The sequence below is a fragment of the Arachis duranensis genome, chromosome 8 (genome assembly GCF_000817695.3).
Source record: "Arachis duranensis cultivar V14167 chromosome 8, aradu.V14167.gnm2.J7QH, whole genome shotgun sequence".
NCBI classification, from domain to species: Eukaryota; Viridiplantae; Streptophyta; class Magnoliopsida; order Fabales; family Fabaceae; genus Arachis; species Arachis duranensis.
In genome coordinates, this window is record NC_029779.3 from 29,190,266 (window position 1) to 29,209,331 (window position 19,066).

Genomic DNA, 19,066 nt, shown 5'->3' on the forward strand with positions numbered 1-19,066 from the left:
ATGGACCAAAAAAAAAAAAAGATATCCGACTTACCTGGAGCAAGGGTGCCACGATCCCGCGCCTGACTTGCATGGCAAGAAAGGTCTTGCTATCCACTATTTTAGATACCACCAAACAGCTCAACCTATCCTAACATGGGATAACTTTTCTAATACTAAAAAAGAAACTATCAATTATTACTAGCGAAAAAATTCAGGAGTAATAGCTAAGTTATTACTTTTCTCGGTAAATATTTCACCAAATTCGAATATTTTTTTAAGTCTGATTCACTTAAATTTACCTAAAATTATTGCTAATTTAAATATTGAAATCTTCTACAGGTACTCTACCATCATTCACTTGCGGACCTCATATAGCTTCACCTTTCTAATAAACAAGTCGGAGACTTCACTCATAAAAGTTTTTTTTTTTTTTTGGGTCTTACACAACACACACCCACTTCTACTATTACTTCATTAACCTATGATGGTTCGGGTCCGATTGAAAAGTTCTCATTTTGTTTTGTTTTTGAACCTGATGAACAGTTCTCATTTGTTATCCCAAATTCAATAGGGAGGGCGTGACTCAATTCTTTTTTTGTTTTGGACAGGGGATTGAGTCATTCGAAATATGCGTATTTCTTTATTGGGCTCCATTTTGAAGACCCAAAAGAGTGGGTTGGATCATATTGAGAATTATTCAGCTCAAATCGAAATATTAGGTCCTGTTTACCAAAAAAAAAAATATTAGGTCCTATTTATGAACCAAGCCCCATTCGGCCGTGTGTTTTTGTAAAAGAGTTTTGTTGGATAAACAATGACTTTTAGAAATGAGCAATAAATTTTTTTTTTTTTTGATGATAAATTCTAAAAATTGATCAAATAAAATTAAAAAAACATTTCATTCCTAAATTACTTCTTAAACTTTAATATTAGGATAACTATCTGTACACTTAGTAAATTAAACATCCAGTCATTATTAATTATGTATGAGTAAATCAAATAAAAAAAATAACCATCTAATTAAAAATAATTAACATAATATTTAATTATTTACATTATTTAATATTTTCATTGTGCATGTATATTTTTCTTTTGTAAAATTATCGGGATGGTCTTTTATTGATTTATTTATTTAACTTTAGATAGCTTTATTGATTACACCTAATTAAATTTCACCCGAGATTGAAAGTAGAAGTCCAAAATTACGAATGATTAGCAGATGCTAATTAAAAAGGTCAGTTCCAAAAACTCGAAAAGGACAAAGTCACAAGACCAAATTGAATGTTATTATCGCACAACCGCTTTTTGCATTGATTTGCACATGTTAACAGCCTCTTGAGTCAGGAATGTTACATACTTAAACCAACATGGATATATATTAATATATATATATTGGGGGGAACCAACACATGCATGCACCTTCTTGGAACTAACTCTAGCCTTTTCTACTTCTATAAGCAATCCAAAGTACTCAATTCCAGATATTCTTGTCTTCCGAAACAACATATGTATGAGAATGAGATGGTACGTTCATAAGTTTATTTACTATTCAGCCTTTAGCATTGTTTTTTTTTTTATAACGAATTTTTACGGGTACGAAAATATGAATTCCTTGTATAAGCCATATTAGGCCCATATAGCCAAAATTAAAAGAAAGAAATACTACTCTGATTTATTCCACAGATACCAAAAATAATATCTAGGAAAAAATAACAATAAAATAAATGCTGCCCACCTGCCCCCCTATTCATACATTCGAAAGGGTGAAATATATTATTTATTTACTTCTTTGAGCATACTAAAAATAAAGAAATAAATAAATTGTAGCTGCAACCCAAACTCAAAAGACCAGGTAAAAACACACACACAAAAAAACAGAAGCCCAAGAGTCAATACATATCTACTATCTAGGCTCCACAATCCCAAATTTCTTTATAGTTTACAACATAATTAAACTAATCTCGAAGTTGAGGCTTGGAATCAGGGACAGAATCTGTTGTCTCACAAGAAGCTGCACAAGGGTTAGAATCGTGATAATAGGCTTAGGAAGTTATAGAACCCATAGTAATAATGGTTGTGTGAGTGTGTATGTGTGTGTTATGTAAAAGACTAAAAAAAAAAAAAACTAATCTCTCTACAAATATATAGAAATTTCGCCATACAATGGGAAAAGGAAATCTAGCTGATGATATTATTTATCTTAACTAACCTCCTTCAAACTAACATACATAATTGCTCAATAAATAAGTGACATGATCTATTGATTGATAACCCTTATAATGAATAATTAAAGAGAGATCATACTCAATAAAATTTCATTCCATTCAATTATATTCATATAAAGATACTTGAATTTGCATATTTCAAAACTTAAATTAAATAGATAGAAACAATCAAGATATATTTAGTTATTATTTAACTCCACGCAAGCTAAGCTACAACTAGGACACATAATACACCAAAAAATAATCAAATTAGCTACTATATATTTAATTCATTCTGGATATATAATATATATTCTTTACGAATGACTGATTTACTAGCGGCATTAATATAATAATAAAATTAGCAACAATTAAGAAAGGCCTAGTTCTCTTACTCAAAATTTACAGCCAAATTGAAAGGTTATATCCCGAAAATAATGTGAATAAATTAAATTTCAACCCCAAAAGGTACATAATAAAAAGATGAATGAATGGGGAATTAATTGAAAACGAATGATTTGCATTGCAAGTTGTGACGATGACTTTTCCATGCACAACACAAACAGAGCATCTTCCCACGTGCTGCAATTCAATGCAGTCACATGGCCATGGCTTACCTATCAATCATCGTCATTCACCCAATAATGAAGCTAGCTAACTACTTTCTGGAAGAGGGTTCACCATCACAGAACTTCTTAGGGAAGGTCTCTTCACAGATCTCCATGAATGCTTGAACAATGATTTGGTGCTGACATGGCGAATTCAGCTCCAGAAAGCATTGTAGAAGCTCTTGAAGACCCGATTCGGAGAAGATCTCTTTCTGAAGGATCATTTGAAGCATTGAATACCTGAAATCCCTATAAGGATCGGTGGATTCCTTCTCAACCGCTATGCTATCAACGATATTAGGGTTAGGTTTCGTGAATGAACTACTTACATTATTATTCTTCGCAATAATGCTCTTGTTATTATTGCTGTAGTCTTGATGATGAGTGTCGGTGTCGGAGATGGTGGTGGAGGTGAAGTCCTCGTCGTCAGCGGGGTCGCCGGAAGTGGTGGAGGAAGTGCTAGGGTTTGTGGTCTGATACACGGAGATCTTAGGTTTTGGGGCGGGTTGGTGAACCTCAGAGGGTTTCTGTTTACCGCAGCCACAACCACCATTTGATGAGAGTAGTATTGTTCTCATGATTCCTTTCTTGTTGGAAGACATTGTGTGTGAGAGAGAGGAATGAGAAGATTATGATAGAGAAGAGGGTATGTATGTGAAGATATATATGTATGTAAGGAAGGTATAGAAGGTGGGTATTGTTGTTAGGAGTCTTTTTCAAATTGAATTTGTGATGAGCTCAAGAGTGTGAGTGTTTATGAGGAGTTTCTTTGGGAAATCTTTCTGGGTGAGAAAAAGGCTTCTCTAATTTATATCAAAAGGTTGCATTGCAATGTGTTTGACTTAGAGGGACTAAATTGGGTTTGTGCTTGCCTGTTTTCATTTTCCTTCCGTTTACTATCAATGTTCTCATTATTTTTTTATTGTTTAAAATTTAAAACCTTTCGTGTGTTTGATTTATTAAGTTCTTCCCTAGCTAGTTAATTAGCACCGTCTTTATGACCACGACCCAAAAGAATTTTTTAATTTCAAATAGATATTCCGTTCAATTTATTAGCTCGTATATATAATTGGCTTCCAATTGGCAAAACAAAATATATCACTTCTTTGAATTTTAAGTTGTATTTACGGTCATAGATATACTTCATCCATATATTCAATTTTATCACTATTGTTCACACTAGGCTAGTAGGCTTCATTTTGAATTGTATTTACTATTTACTATTTTGCGTGCATAACAAAGATATTTCGATTAGTGTAGTATGAATAAACTACTTAAATATGTGCCGTTTCATTGAAAGTGAGCCAGCTAATTCAAAATTAAGGAATCACATCCCAACTGATTTCCGAAACTAAAGTTTGATTATCGCTTAACCCACACGGTTTAATATAAACAAAATTATCAGCAAACAACCATGCTCAGGATCATGAAAAATGGATTCTTTTTCTCTTTTTGGGTAGATGTCAAATTCTATGATACAATGCTGAAAACTCTAAAAGCTATACATGTTCGGGGGCTACACATATTTGTAGCTCCATATTTGTATTGATCTCCCACCGGTTATAAAAATCCTCCACGAGATCCAGAAATAACTACACTATTCTAGTAACTTTATGGTACGTGAATGAACTTTAAAGGAGTGAAAGCCTCAATGCCAAATTAGGCCACCGACATTCTCTGCATATAAAGCTTGCATTTATTGCTGTTGTATCGAATCTATCCTATTCCTTTGTACTAGCATCATTTGCCAGTTATATATTGATATATTCAATAACTCCATAACATGCAGATTGGGGCATTGATGAATCAGAGATGATAAATTTTCCCGACACCAGTGCATGGACCGTGCGTTGGGCCTGGGGGGGTCCCCATTAATTGTCTGCTTCTTGTCTCACCTATTCGGCTTCACTAGCTGTGTCTAAATTTCTGCACTGCTAGAAACGTCCAATTTAACATCTTATAAGTCAAAATAAGACTTAAGGAGGATATATTAGGCGATATATTATTACTCTACAATAATATATGGTTTGGCTGGTGAAGAAATTTAATGAAGGAAACAAAATCCTTGAGAATGTATACACTGACTGACTGACATAAGAAATAGCTAAGTATATATTACAAAAGATGATCTTCCATCGCTTTCCTTCAGTTTACGACAATGAAAATGACATTTAACTTCAACGTTTTGAAGTTCAGAACTGTAACTGTTATTATGTCTTACTCTTGTTGCTAAGTACAATAAGCATGTAAAATATTGGTGAAACCCTTTCATCGTTCATTCTCAGACCTCCACTAGAAGGTTAATAGCTCACTAGCTATTACTGTTTACTAGGTCAAAAGGAATGAAATAGAATCGTAGACGGAACTTACCATTTCATCAAGAAGGTGCTTTATTTGGTGCATTGCAACCTGTGGAAATGTACAGATAATAACAGCATAGCGAGAGCATATACATGGAGTTAAGTATTCTAGAGACAACAATTACAGTAACATACAAGTATGGCTTAAGCAAAGGTGCCATTATTTTTTCACTTTATGGAACTACCAAGATTACTGAGGTTATTAATACTGATAGTTACAATGAGGCAGTTGATAGCGTCTGCAAGACAAGCTTCTTTGAGAACGCATCTTCGTGGAACCTTCAATCCAACATGAGGTCTGTGGATATCATAGGGTTCTCAATAGGATGAACACCATTTATTGATTCATAACATACCCTTTACATCTTCAAGCTACAGGAGGGTTAGATGCCGAAGGTGCTTCACTTATGTTTGAGGGAGGGGTTTGGGGAGGTGGTGGGCTCACATGAGTCATACAATAATCTTCTTTTGGAGTATCCAGATTATGCCATTCAACTTCGCCGGCTGTAAATCTATCAAGGATTACGCAAAACACAGAATTTTATTAAAGAAAAGAAAACTCCTAGGACCCTCCTATCCCATGGGTTGTGTGCATTATTGATGAGTAAGTTTATTTGTCCAATAAAAATAGAAAGAGAAAGCCAATGCATTTAGTAGTGGTAAGTACGACTTATGTTTCGTTTTCTCTATTTGATGGTTTATTTTATGGGCAAGAACTTCACTCATTCATGTCAAAGAAACGATTACTCGTTGTATATAGAATATAATGGATGCAAAGATACCCAACAAGAGGATACGTTCTGTCCTCCACATGTCTGTTATGCTAACATCGGCATCCGATAAAAGCCAGTAATCAGCGTCACTCTGCATAAAGGGAAAGCAAAATCCTTTTATTATTGAGCTACAAGAGTTTTTATTTCGTTTTCTTCAGTAGAGACAATGCCAAAAACTTCATGCATCACATGCATAAATTGAGTTTGTAAAATATCTATTGTTGAGGCCAACTGCTGGAAATTTCTTTGCCGTAAGATACCCTATTCCTCATGATTTGCAATCGTGCATTCTTTCCTCCTAGGATTGCTATTTGTAAAATGCAAATCCATGATACAAGTATCTCAAACTCTTGCCATACATACCTCAAAATCTGAAGGAACAATCTTCGTGATCCCACCCGCAAAATCATGTGAATTAGATAAATCTGAAGGCCTATATACATCTTGTATCCCCATTTCAAGGTCCTTGCCTCTATCATTTGAGACCACTGTTGATTGGTGCTTATTGAAATCTGGTCTTGATGGAATATTTGGGGCCACATTAACACCATTAATCTCAAATTTCTCTTCAAATTGACTAGCATGGCAGTGAGAAGAGAACAGATCAGGAATGTCATCGTATTGCATTTTGCAATTGCCATTACCCCAACAGAATGACTTGGCATATACAAAAAAAAGAAGCATACCTAAGAAGATAAACGTCTATTGGGCCCGTTGAGCTTCTCAGGATAATCCTGTATTTCCTCTGAGGATAATCAACAACCTGATAGAACATAGAAAATTTGGCTACGGAAAGATGCCGGGAAAATAGCTTTTATGCTAGTCTTCATAGCCCCTAAAATTACCTCATCAGGATCAGGGACCTCCAAAGTGGTGCAATATGGAGCTTTAATTGCTATCAAGGTTTCATTCTGACAAAACACAAGGTATTCATACAAAAAATAAAATTATATTGTGAGATGCAAGGGAAAATTTAGAATCACCATATAAACTTTTGTTCACAGGATAAAGAAAATCAACCTGAGATGAGGGCAAACTCTTTATATCTTCCTCAGTGACAAAAAGATACCTATGACGAAGGAAATAGGTTACAAAGAATCACATAAAAATTGTGGTTAAATCTGAAAAATAGATACTACCTTTGAGTGTTTTCATCTTCACTAAGACCTCTTAATCTTTCTTGCATCTCTCTGCAATAGTTAGAAGATTAAGGATTAGTTAAAAAGATAGCAGACAAGTATAACAACTGTTTAGGGTTTAGTAGAATCAGCAGAGGACACTGAAACCTTATTTGCTCGTCTAACCGGTGCTCCTCATTTGTAAGATTTTCTACTTCAGCCTACAGATTTAAAAGGAAAAAAATAACAAATAAAAAAGGAGTTATTTCAAAGTATTCCATATGACATGCAATACATAATCCTGCATGCATTTCCAGACAACCATGGCAAACCAAATTACATTACTATTGAAATTTAATTCAGAAGATATGTTGGCTATTTGAAAACAAAACAAAACAAAATATAATGAAAACATCAGTTTTGTTTGCCTGCCTGCCTTACATTTATGATATAAACTCAAAACACTATAAAAGTGATTCAAGGCCATATTATACATGATATGAATCAAGGAGAATTACTGCCAAGATGCCATATAACCATAAGACAATAATGCAGAGTAAAAGGAAAAGCCTGTAAAGTCCTTGACTTTCAAAGGCAATAATTTGTGTGAGCATTTGAGCAGAAAACTTGACTAATTCCTTACCTGTAAACTAGCAAAACTATCAACAGCCTGCCCTGGTCTTGAAACATCCAGTCCCCTGACCAATATCAAAAGAGTTGGTAAAAAAATTCCAACACTTAGGATAACAATATATGACAAGAAAAACAGTGGTATAAAAAGCACTCGTACTTCCATTGAATTCTGTTCTTTAGTTTCTTTTCTATAAGGCCAATCCCTTCAAGAACATTCGTTATATCATATATCCTCCTCTTTTGTACCTGCCAATAGAAAAAGCACCTTCAAGTAATCAACCTTTATGCCACGAATCTTTAGATGTGACAGAAAAAATATTCAACCTCTAATGTCTCAGCAGCTTTATTCAAATCAAGAATACCATCCTCTGCTTGTTTGATCAAATTGATGAACTTCTTTGTCAACAGACCTGATTTGAACAAAAGAAACAATAGTTATAAAGGATAATATAAAGTACTATTTTCAATTTTTCAAGCAAGGCATATAAAAAAAAATATTTACAGAAACTCCAATGGTTTTCATTTAAATAGCAAAGACATGGCAATATTATGCTACCTAAAGAGCTGTCATAACGACATGGACCAGAAGGTGCGAGATTATTTGCTGATGGTGAACCTGCCAGGATGATAGAAAATTATTAAATATGTTCTAACTTGGTAACTGAAATATTGCTATACATAGATTCGATTTCATCATTTATCAAACCATAAATATGGAAACCTGATATACAAAGTCTGAGAGTTAACACTCACTGATATTTGATCCAGGGATTTGAGATCCTGATCTGTTGCATTTTGTAAGTCGAGAGGATTTGCTTGCCTTTCCCGTCTTCCTCGAGATAGGTGTCCGGAAAGGACTATTAACTGCTTCAGTGGATGCTGGAGTCACATTACCAGAATCACCTTCAAGATCAGTTGTAACACTCTTCCGCTTTAATTGCTGAATTTGAGGAACAAAATCCATTTCAGTTGCAATCTCGAAATAAATACAAAAGGGGATATAACAGATAAGTTAAGAGTGTAAATAAGTGCATTGTCCTAACTCCTAAGTGATTCATGTATCATAATCATCTCCAATATGGACAATCAATATGTACTTAATTACTATCAAGGATTGTAAAGACATCTACTCATACTATCCTTAATATTACAGATAAAAATATTGGAAAGATGTCAATAGAAATAATTGAAGGTAAAAAGGGCAGTGCTCCATTGCATGTATAAGTGCCCATTGCCTTATATGAAGTCAAAAATCTTCCACCTTCTTGACATCAGATCTCATGGAATTCACCAATGAACACGTAGTCATATTTCCAGGTTGAAAGTTTTTTCTTAATTCACGTAAACTTATTAACCTATGACCACAAAATCACACATAACTGGCTACTGACCAGTGAAACTAACCAACTCATAAGTCATAATTCAGCTCCAATGTTTCCTTCAGAGTTAATCCACAGTCTAATTCCAACAAATTAACGACTATGCAACTAATTAAAGCCTCAATTGAGCAGATCCCTACAGAATCTTTCGACTAATTACTAAGCTGAAAACCAATTCACAATTATAAATAATTCTAGAAAAATCACCAACCACCAAAAATTGAGAAAACAATAATAATATTGCAGCGCGCAAAACAAGAGAGAAAACGAAATAAGTGAAGACCAACAGGAGTTTTAACGGCAATGGCGTCGGCGTCGTTCTGAGAAGTTGTGCGGTGGTCGGTGGCGAAGCGATGGTAGTCTGCGGGGGGAGCAAAAGGCGGTTTGGTGGAAGGGAGGGGCACCTGGCGCTTCATGGAGCGTGCTTGATCCGCGGATCAGAGAGAGACAAGGGTTTTAAGAACGGTGTTTGGCAACTCAGAAAATGGAAGAAAAAAAAAAGCGGGAGAGAGAAAACGAGGGAAAGATAAAATAAAAAAAATAAGAAAGGAGAAAAAATATATAAACAAGTGAAGGAGGGAATTTGGTTCGGATTAGATGTGGAGGGAATACATAAGAACATAACCCTCCAAAAACAAAATAAAAAGAAAATGTTATAATAGTGGGCTGATTTTTTTATATGAAAATTATTGTTGTATTATTTTTTATTATGAAAAAGTGATGTGTTTTAATTTAATATGAAAATAACTATAAATTAGAGGACAAATTTTGTGTTTTAAAAAATTTAAAAATTAAAATTTACATATTAGTAAGTTAAATTTGTGTAAGGTCATTAGTAAAAAAAAATCAATTTTATGTAATTCTAATAGATCAGGGGATTAGTTTTCTGTTTTAAAAATTTTTAAAAATTGAAATCCACAAATTAAATGATTAAATTTATGTAAGTTCATAAATCAAAAAATCATATTTGTGATTTTCATATAAAAACACACTATATTTTATACGTTATTAAAAATATTATTATAAATCTAATATCAAAATTTTAATAATACAAAATAAAAAATTTACGACTCTCACCTTTAAAAAATTTATGTACATTTATTTTTATATAAAATTAATAATAAATTATTATTAAATAATAATTTAATTAAATTTATTAAATTATTTAACAAATTTTAACTAATAATTTCGTACAAAAATAATAGATAAATTTTCGTAAAAATTGATAAATATATATGAAAGTTGTTTCTCTTAACTGTTAACTGTCATAGTTCGTATTGAAGTAAAGTTTTCTGGTATTGAAACATTGATAAATTATTAAATATAAATGAAAATTATTTTGTTTAAAGTCACGCTTCTATTTAGATTTAGCGTCAACTATACATGTTACTTCATACTCAATTTCTTCTTTTTATGTCTTTATTTAGTTTATATTTCTATCTTGTCAATTCACCAAAAACGTCATCATATATATAAAATATCATTAATCATTTTTGTTTTACTAACAAATATTTTATATATAAACAATATGAAAAAGCGATAACTTGATCTAGTTTAATTTAAATAATATTTTTCTTTAAATAACCTATTTTTTTATTAAACAACAACATATTATGTTTGAAGTGTATTAGTTTAAAAATTTTTATCTGGTACTATATTAGTGTAGAATAAATATTAAGAGTACAGAAGAATACATACTTATGCATAAGAAATTCTAAAAATTACTCATTGTGACAGTAATTAATAATTATAATACTAACTAATTTAACGTTAAGAGAAAAAATATATATAATTTTTTTATTTAGTATTCATTGATTGTTATAGTAATTATGAATACTAAATAGAAAAAGATTATATTATTTTTAGACTTTTGACTAATTCTTTTTTAATATAAAACTAGTATATGAACCGTATTTAGCACGGAAAAATTTATAAAAATAAAAAAATATATGTTTAGATATTTTAAAAAAAATACAAAATAATTATTCTATTAAAAAATTTATAAAATTATTATCAAAATCAAAGTTTAACTTAAAAATAGTGAATAATAATTATTTTACACTTTTTTTAAGTAAAATAATTATACATTAATACATAATTTAAAATAAAAATAAAATATTTATATTAGAATCCTATTTTTTTAAAGATTTTTTTATAAACAACATTGATCCTGAGGCCCACGAGTTTGCTTTCTTAATTACATCAATGAATTCTCTGTCATCTTGCAAGAGTTCAAAGACAAAGTATGCATCTCTATACGTAGCATAAATTGTTCCTCCTACTATTCTTATATCTCAAAAATTTATACATCCTTTTTGAGTATTTAAGAGAAGTCGTTGGTAATATTCTTCGTATTTGCTATAAAAAACTTGGTTAAAATTCTACTTTTAAATTGATAAATGGATTAGGCTATGCGATTTGAATTATTATGTAGCTACACATCCGCATAAGATTAATTTTTCTAAAAAATATAGAAAAATTCTAAAATTGTATAATCTACAGATTATCACTGCTGAATGTTACTTGAGCATTTGTTTTCTAGTGTAGATAAATCGAATAAAATGGACGTGGGGTACATGCTGCTAAGATTTTAAATTTAAATCATCAAATAAATAAGATCAAAATTGAATATAAACTCGTCATTACCTGCAAGTACATGAGTCAACCTTCCAATTGTGAAGCCTTGCTTTCAAGGAAATCACTTTAAAGCATCGTCCTTCCAAACAAACTTGGTTAGAAACTCAGCATAAGTCAGACTTCGAGCATAGAGATATGACATGTTCGCCGCCATCCGTCCCAAAAACATGAACTTGAGATATTGCTCTTTCGACGATATCATTCACATTAGAAGTTTCACTATAAACCATAAGTTGCTCATCCTCCAAATGGAATGGAAGTCTAATCACAAATGATTCTTTCTCTTGGATTTCATATCCAAATAAACCAGACTGCCTCACATGTCGAGATGTACCTACAATCGTAGTAATTCCTAATTTCCTCAACAGCTTGTGTGGCTTCTGACGGATCACCAGTGTTATATAGGGTAGTTGTTACACGGTCATTGCTATTGTGTAGATACTTAAACAAATACTTAATAGAACTTGTTTGGCATGTGTATTCCACGTTTATGTGGTTCCCGAACTTGAGCAATAATTCTGGATTATAAGAAACAATGAACTTATTGTCTAGTACACATTCTTTTTTCTTCACTGTTCGACCGTTACCAGTATGCCTAAATTTGGAAAATCCGGCTTCATCAATGAGTGTTCGCTATCTAAACTCTTTGGGATAAAACTTTGAACATGATCCATTCTTCATGCAAGGTGAGTTCTTATTGTACGGACTACATGGACCATGTACCATGTAATTTTGAACAGTTCCACGTAGATTTGACATTTCATTTTTATGAGGAATCTCAGCTGTTATATGTTTGTTTATGTCATCTAGTGTTTGTGGCTTGAACTTGTTACTCATGAATAAAAGGATATGCGCATGCGAAAGTACTCTCTTTTGAAACTCTATAGTGCAAACATCTAAAAATTGAAAAAGACAAATGAACAAAATATTACAATATAAGATTTTAATAAGGTATTGCATAAACACAGACTTATATCCAGAAATTTTGCCAAAATTTTTTTTCTCTTTTAGGTCATCAATCAAGCCATCAAGTTTGATCTTGAAAACTCGACACAATATATCAGGGCGATCTTCTGTCTTTAATCCAATGGGAGTCACTTCTCTTTTTATCTCATCCCATTTAGGGTTACAGGTCATAGTGATAAAATAGTTAGGATATCTTGCATATATGTAAATTACAAATGCATCTTTACAATTATTCATCATGTACCTAGGTCCACCAGTAAAAGTACTGGGAAGAATGGTTTTTTTGCTAAGCCTTGCAGCATCTACATCCTCGTTTATAAGACTTTCATGCAGACATTTGTATTTATCAACCCTCAACTGTGGTTGTTTACACCTAAAGGATTTTAACCTCTCTGATTTTGCCATTGTGTAGGCATCTACCAGAAACTATTGGAATAATCTCTTTGATCTCAAAATTAACGGAGATTCACCCGTACGTAGTTGAAAGGTAAATAATTGTTGCAAAGTGATTGTTTTGTTTTTTTTTTGTAGGCCTAGCAGAGATAGAATCTGATGTTGCAATACCCAAATGAAATCCATCATCCCCATATGGAAACAACAATGGATATTCCAAGGCTAAATAAGATGGGTGAAAAATATCAATCTGTTGGAGCTTTCTAGTTTGACTCTTTATAATAATATCTTTATCTTTGTTTAGTTGTTCGACATCGCCAACAATCAATGCAACCACTTCAGATGCAGATGGCAAGTTGTATGTCCTACCATCTGTAGTCCTCTTACTAATCAACTTAAGTTTTATGTTTGTGCAATTTTTTTGTTGGTACTTATCTCTTGCATAGCGAAAACTCTTTGCCAAACTATTATACTTGTCTAGCATGTTTCTTAATATTGCGACAATTTTCTTATCCCGCTCATTTATAGCTTCATTAGAAATGCACAAAAAAAAAACACAATAAATTTTATATTATTTTCTCTCAGATAAAAAATAACTAAAATATTTGACTAGTTGCACGAAAATTATCGAAACGTGCCTATCCGATTATCAATCTCATTTTCTATGTCATAGATATATAGCTGGGCAAATGTTGGTCGCAGACTATTCGGAGGAAGTAAGCTACCAATGCTATGGTAGTTTTGACCCCAGGCTTAAAAATTGGAGGAGCAGTCCCATTGTTCACCCCACAGTCAATTTTTTCGGCCATTGATGTAAAATAAAACATTGAATTAAATGCCCTTATATTTTTTAGGAAATGAATACTTCTTTGATCTCCTCTAGTATGAAACTAAATGAGCTTATTAGGAGGCATAGAAAGTAGAGGAAGCTCGATCTTTCCTTCCATACAACATAATAAAAACTTTAGTTAGGGCGACTATTTGAATTTAGCAAGCCTTTCTTTAGACCACATTCATGCTTTACAGTGTTAACATTGATAAATAAGATTTTCTATATCCCACACATCTGTCGAATGAACTCTCTTTAGATACTCAGTTGTCATACCAATGCAATTCAGTCCATGATGTACACAAAGATGCAAATAAACATACAGATAATATTTTTACATACCGTCTAAAATTTCTGAGGATGGTATAAAATTATCTTCTATATTCACATCCGATATTAAATCATCATAACAATTCAAATGGTTTCAACAGCAGAAACCACATACATTCAACTCTTTTACCATTTTAGTACAAGTTCGTCCAACCAGAGTTGTGGCCTCCTTATCGAACACAACAAAAATTGTTGTAGCAATACCATCAAAAACCAACAAATTCAACTTATACCTACTTTTTTTATTCAAAAATATCAATTAACACTTGGCCTGTCACCCTTTAATTACAATAAAATCATAAAAATTATATTCAACACAATTTAAATGCCCAAACAAAATTTTTTTAGGCTTATCATTTTTCTAGATTTTAGTCTAGCAGAGAAGACTTTGGTATAAAATTATTGTAGGTATATGAATTTTTTCTATGCATTCTACGTCATTTTGCCATTTTTTGTGGATAGATAATATTTCTATCAATCAAAGTTGTTTTTGTTTTTAATAAATTATTCTCTTATTGTCTACTAATTGTTGGTATTAAGCTAGATATTGCTAAATGGTGCGAAAATTATAACCCACAAACTAACCGGCAAGTACACCGGGTGGTACCAAGTAGTACCTCAAGTGAATAAAGATCGATCCCACGAGGATTGATGGACTAAACAACAATGGTTAAGTGATTTACTTAGTTAGATAAACAAAAAATGGTGTTTGAGAGTTCAAAAAGTATTAAATATGAACTTCAGAATATCAGAAGACAGGCAATAAATAAGTTGGGAAAAACAATATGGAGAAGGCAGTTAATGCTTCAGAGTTATCTATTTTCCGGATTGACTTTTTTTATTAATTTATTTTAATCATGCAAGATTTAATTCATGAAAAACTATATGTGACTAGACCCTAATTTCTTAGACATTTCTAGTCTTCTCTAAAATTCATCAACTGCCAATTCTTTGGTTAATTAATTCTAATTAGGGGGTGAAGTTTAATTCTAGTTATTATGCCACAAAAATTCTAATTATCCAAATATAAGAGGATTATATGTCACGTATCCCGTTAAGTCCAGATAATTAGAATTTAGGAGAAATTGTTTTCAAGCTGTTGTTCAAGTAAAGAGCTTTTCCAAGTTATACAAGAACTCAATTAGAAAGAGGGTCATACTTCCGTTTCACCCAAATTCATAAGATAAAGAACGAAAACAATTCTTGAAATATAAATCAAACATGAATTAAAATAGAAAAATAATAGTATCAATCCATACAATAGACAGAGCTCCTAACATTAATAGTGGAGGTTTAGTTTCTCATGAAAAAGAGTGAAAACTAGGATTCTGGTAAACTGTAAATTGGGTTAAGGTAAAAAAATCCCCAGAAGAGAAGTTTTTGTTCTCTTTTATATCTAATCCTAATTAATTTAAATTATAATTTTTAAAACTAAATAATATCTTTTCCTATTTTTAAAATAAAAATTAGAGTTTAAATCAAAATAAATAAAGATCTCGCGTGGCGTCAGACAAGTTGATTCATTAAACTTAGAAACATATCCACGCCTAACTTGATGAGGGAGTACGCCTTACTTGGACTGGTCAGTGTGTGTTGGTGTGCATTGCTGGAGAACTACGCCTTACTTGAGAATTTAACAAGGCATTGCACCTTACTTAGGCCAAGGAGTAAGGCCTTGCGCCTTACTTGGTGCATGCCTCCTTGCTTGTGCCTTACTTGAATGAAATAACAAAGCCTTGCGCCTAACTTGAATTTTCTCAAGTTAGGCGCAGCCCTTGCAGAGTTGATGGAAGAGAAGTATAAACTATTATATATCGTTCGAAAGCTCTGAAAGTTAGCTTTCCAACGCCACTGAAATCATGTCCATTGGACCTTTTTAGATCGAGTTATTCAGGTTTGAGTGCAGCGAGATCAGGGTTGACAACATCATTCGCCTTCTTCTCTTCTTCTGCAGAAAATCTATCAAATCCATCCGAATGCTACCTCACACGACTCAAAGTAGCATCCATATTGGCTAAAATATAATTAATTCTTGATTAAACTCAACAAATTAAATACAAATTTACTAGGAAAAGATAGGAAAGATGCTCACGCATCACAACACCAAACTTGAATTTTTGCTTGTCCTCAAGCAACCAAACTAGTATAGGCTCAGGATGTGAATTTGCATGAGAACGAGAGTTTGATTAAGCTCTCTTTTTATTGTGGGATTTACAACTGCAATCTTGAATAGGTCTGGCATCTCATTCTCCTTTGAATCAGAAGGATGTCACTGTCATTCGGAATTAGAATCCGGATAATGTTATGAATTCTCCAATATTTTGTATTTCAATTTAATCCTTGAACACAACAAATTTCCTTTGATTCTCTTTTCTTTGGTGCGTTGCACCTTGAGCCTAGCCGTGACTGATAAATGTTTTGTCTCAAGCTTTACTTGACACAGAAACACCACAAGCACTTAACTGGGGAGCTCTCCTTATGTTCTGATTTTTCTTTCAGTTACTCCCAAATAGTGGTGTTCAAAGCCTTTGGCATACTCTGTTAAATGCGATTGATCTTGACTCTTAGTGTTCTGTCTCAAGGATTACTTGACACAATCACACCACAATCATATGACTAGGGAAACAACTCTTTGAGCTTTTAATCATGTCTGACCTCCCTAGTCATTAATGCCCAAAGCCTTGGACCTTGCTTTTATTTTTTTCTTTTACTGTTTCTTTTGCTTCAAGGATTAAACTTTCACTTATTGCAGAGAATTCATAATAGTTTTCTAAATTCCTGTTCCTTGTACATCAACATTCTTTTATTCAAATTTAAATATGCACTGTTCATGTCATGCATTTATAATCACAGAATATACTACCACATTTGGATAAATGAGAGTACTATTAAGAATAAACTCAATTTTGCACACATTACATCCTCTTTTTCTTCATTCTTTTTTATTTCAAACTCAGTGAGCAATACATGAGACACTTTCTAGAATTAAAGCAAATAACACAAATTTTTAAAAATAGCAGACTTAAACTAAAACCTATAAACTTAAATAATAAAGGATCATGCAGTAAATAAAGCAAAATAATAGAAAACAAGAATATATTAAAGTAATGGCAAACTATTATAGAAAGTGAAAAGAGCTAGACCACCTTAATCTCCCTTGTGGGGATCTCTCTCCCCAGACTGTGCTCCGTGAGATCCTCTCAGGCTGCTGTAGTCCTGTCGCAGCTGATGAATCTCCTGTCGCTGAAATTCCTGAGCAGCCCGCATCTCATCAAGGGTGGTGCAGAGGTGTGCCCAATGGCTATCCTGTACTGCTCTCATCTCCTCCACATACGCGGTGTGTTGCTGCCAGCGGCTGTCATTTGCGGCTCTCATCTGCTCGAGGGAGGTGGTGAGCTGCTGTCAATATTCCTAAGGAGGGTCATGATGTCCCTGCGGCGGTGGCTAATCCTGTTGGGCTTCCTCCTCAACCTGCTCTTCCAGGCAGACTCTGTGCTGTTTTCTGTGGCTCTTCATTCTCTTCTTTGTGATTGGTTTGTCAACAGAGATGGGGACATCATTCTCCATCTTTACCCCTGCTGCTTTACACAGGCGGTAAATCAGATGTGGGAATCCGATACTAGCTCTCTTATAAGGGTTGGAGACAATCTTGTATATCTGCTCTGGAATAATATCCTCCACCTCCACCATCTCTCCCTGTATGATGCTGTAAATCATGACAGCCCGGTCCACAGTGCATTCGGACCGGTTTCTAGTAGGCATGATGGACCTTCGGATGAAATCCAACCATCCTTTAGCTAAAGGGATTAAATCAACACTCTTCAAGTGATTCGGCTTTCCTCAGCACCTAACCTCCACTGAGAACCCGGAATGCATAATTTTTCAATGACCTGACCCAGCTCTTGATTATGGTCCATTCGCCAACTGTAACTGGGGGCTAGCTGAGGTGGACACAACAGGTGGAGGACTTCTCTGACGCGTTTTGGGGAGAATCTAATGGTCTTGCCTCTTACATAACTTTCATAAGTCTTTTCATTTACTCCCTCAATGTCCTTGTATGTGATCCAGAGGTTTTCATAAAACTCCTGGACCATTAATTGCCCAACCTCTGTATGCGGGTTGCACATAAAATTCCACCCTCTGCTGTCAATTCGTGACTGGATTTTTGGATAGTCCTCCAGCTTCAGTGAAAATCTTACCTCCGGAACCACAGGCCTCTTTATAGTGTTCTCAAAAAAATTTTCTTCATGCAGTTTGGACTTGAATCTGTATGTGTCATGAGAACTAGTGGCCGGCTCTTTTCCCTTTCTTTTCCTTGAAGGTGTGTTAGTCTTGGGTGCCATTACAATAGGAAAAACAGAAAGAAAAATAAAAAGTAGAGTGACAACACCAAACTTAAAATTTTGCTCATCCTCGAACAAACTAAAGAAATACAAGGGGGTAGAAGAAAGAAAAACAGAAATGCAAATAGCAGAAAATAAAAGACTATGCAAAAAAAATATTGTTCTTTTTAATTAAAACAGAAAAAGAAAAGGGGACGAGGGAAGAGGGTGGTTAATGATAGAGTGTGTGATGTGGAAGGGTTCTAGGGGGTTAAAGTAGTGGGCTGGGGAAGGGGGTGGAGTTGGCCACGGGTTAGTGGTGGAAGGAGGGAATGAAGGAATGTTTTGGGTTGGGGTTGGGTTCACAGGTTGCGTGGGAAGAGGGGAGAGTCACGAGTGGCTCTTGGGGGGAAAGAAGGTCACGGTGTGTTCTTGGGCAGAGGGTTAAGGATCAGGTGTTGAAGTGTTGGGAAGGTGGGGGAGAATATATTGGGAAGGAGAGGTTGGACAGGGGAATATATGGGGAAGAGGC

At 33.7% G+C, this 19,066-nt stretch overlaps 3 protein-coding genes across 3 annotated transcripts; all 3 read right to left on the reverse strand.

The window, feature by feature from the left end:
• Positions 1–2,571: 2,571 nt before the first annotated feature.
• Positions 2,572–3,656, reverse strand: LOC107461996 (transcription repressor OFP8). Its single transcript, XM_021129263.2, has one exon. The coding sequence runs from the start codon at positions 3,394–3,396 to the stop codon at positions 2,845–2,847; it is 552 nt and encodes a 183-aa protein (XP_020984922.1). The 5' UTR covers positions 3,397–3,656; the 3' UTR covers positions 2,572–2,844.
• Positions 3,657–5,071: 1,415 nt separating this feature from the next.
• LOC107462092 (transcription factor E2FB) lies at positions 5,072–9,579 on the reverse strand. The gene is made up of 14 exons (XM_016080657.3): positions 9,345–9,579; positions 8,432–8,618; positions 8,235–8,294; positions 8,003–8,088; positions 7,836–7,924; positions 7,689–7,743; positions 7,214–7,266; positions 7,067–7,117; positions 6,948–6,996; positions 6,773–6,838; positions 6,614–6,690; positions 6,291–6,504; positions 5,952–6,018; positions 5,072–5,658 (listed from the first exon to the last, which is right to left on the reverse strand). Exons 1-14 carry the CDS (start codon positions 9,471–9,473, stop codon positions 5,522–5,524), a joined length of 1,320 nt encoding a protein of 439 aa, XP_015936143.1. The 5' UTR covers positions 9,474–9,579; the 3' UTR covers positions 5,072–5,521.
• Positions 9,580–11,798: 2,219 nt separating this feature from the next.
• Positions 11,799–13,065, reverse strand: LOC107461979 (uncharacterized). The gene is made up of 3 exons (XM_016080531.1): positions 12,684–13,065; positions 12,418–12,590; positions 11,799–12,074 (listed from the first exon to the last, which is right to left on the reverse strand). The coding sequence occupies exons 1-3, from the start codon at positions 13,063–13,065 to the stop codon at positions 11,799–11,801; spliced, it is 831 nt and encodes a 276-aa protein (XP_015936017.1).
• Between the last annotated feature and the right edge of the window lie 6,001 nt (positions 13,066–19,066).

Coding starts and splice junctions, on each gene's coding strand:
- LOC107461979 (XM_016080531.1), bottom strand. CDS start 13,065: ATGGCAAAATCAGAGAGGTTAAAATCCTTTAGGTGTAAACAACCACAG. Junction 12,591..12,683: donor AAAAGAGAAAAAAAATTTTG/GCAAAATTTCTG, acceptor TTCAATTTTTAG/ATGTTTGCACTATAGAGTTT. Junction 12,075..12,417: donor GAACTGTTCAAAATTACATG/GTACATGGTCCA, acceptor GTGATCCGTCAG/AAGCCACACAAGCTGTTGAG.
- LOC107461996 (XM_021129263.2), bottom strand. CDS start 3,396: ATGTCTTCCAACAAGAAAGGAATCATGAGAACAATACTACTCTCATCA.
- LOC107462092 (XM_016080657.3), bottom strand. CDS start 9,473: ATGAAGCGCCAGGTGCCCCTCCCTTCCACCAAACCGCCTTTTGCTCCC. Junction 8,295..8,431: donor AATCCCTGGATCAAATATCA/GTGAGTGTTAAC, acceptor TCATCCTGGCAG/GTTCACCATCAGCAAATAAT. Junction 6,839..6,947: donor AGAGTTTGCCCTCATCTCAG/GTTGATTTTCTT, acceptor GTGTTTTGTCAG/AATGAAACCTTGATAGCAAT.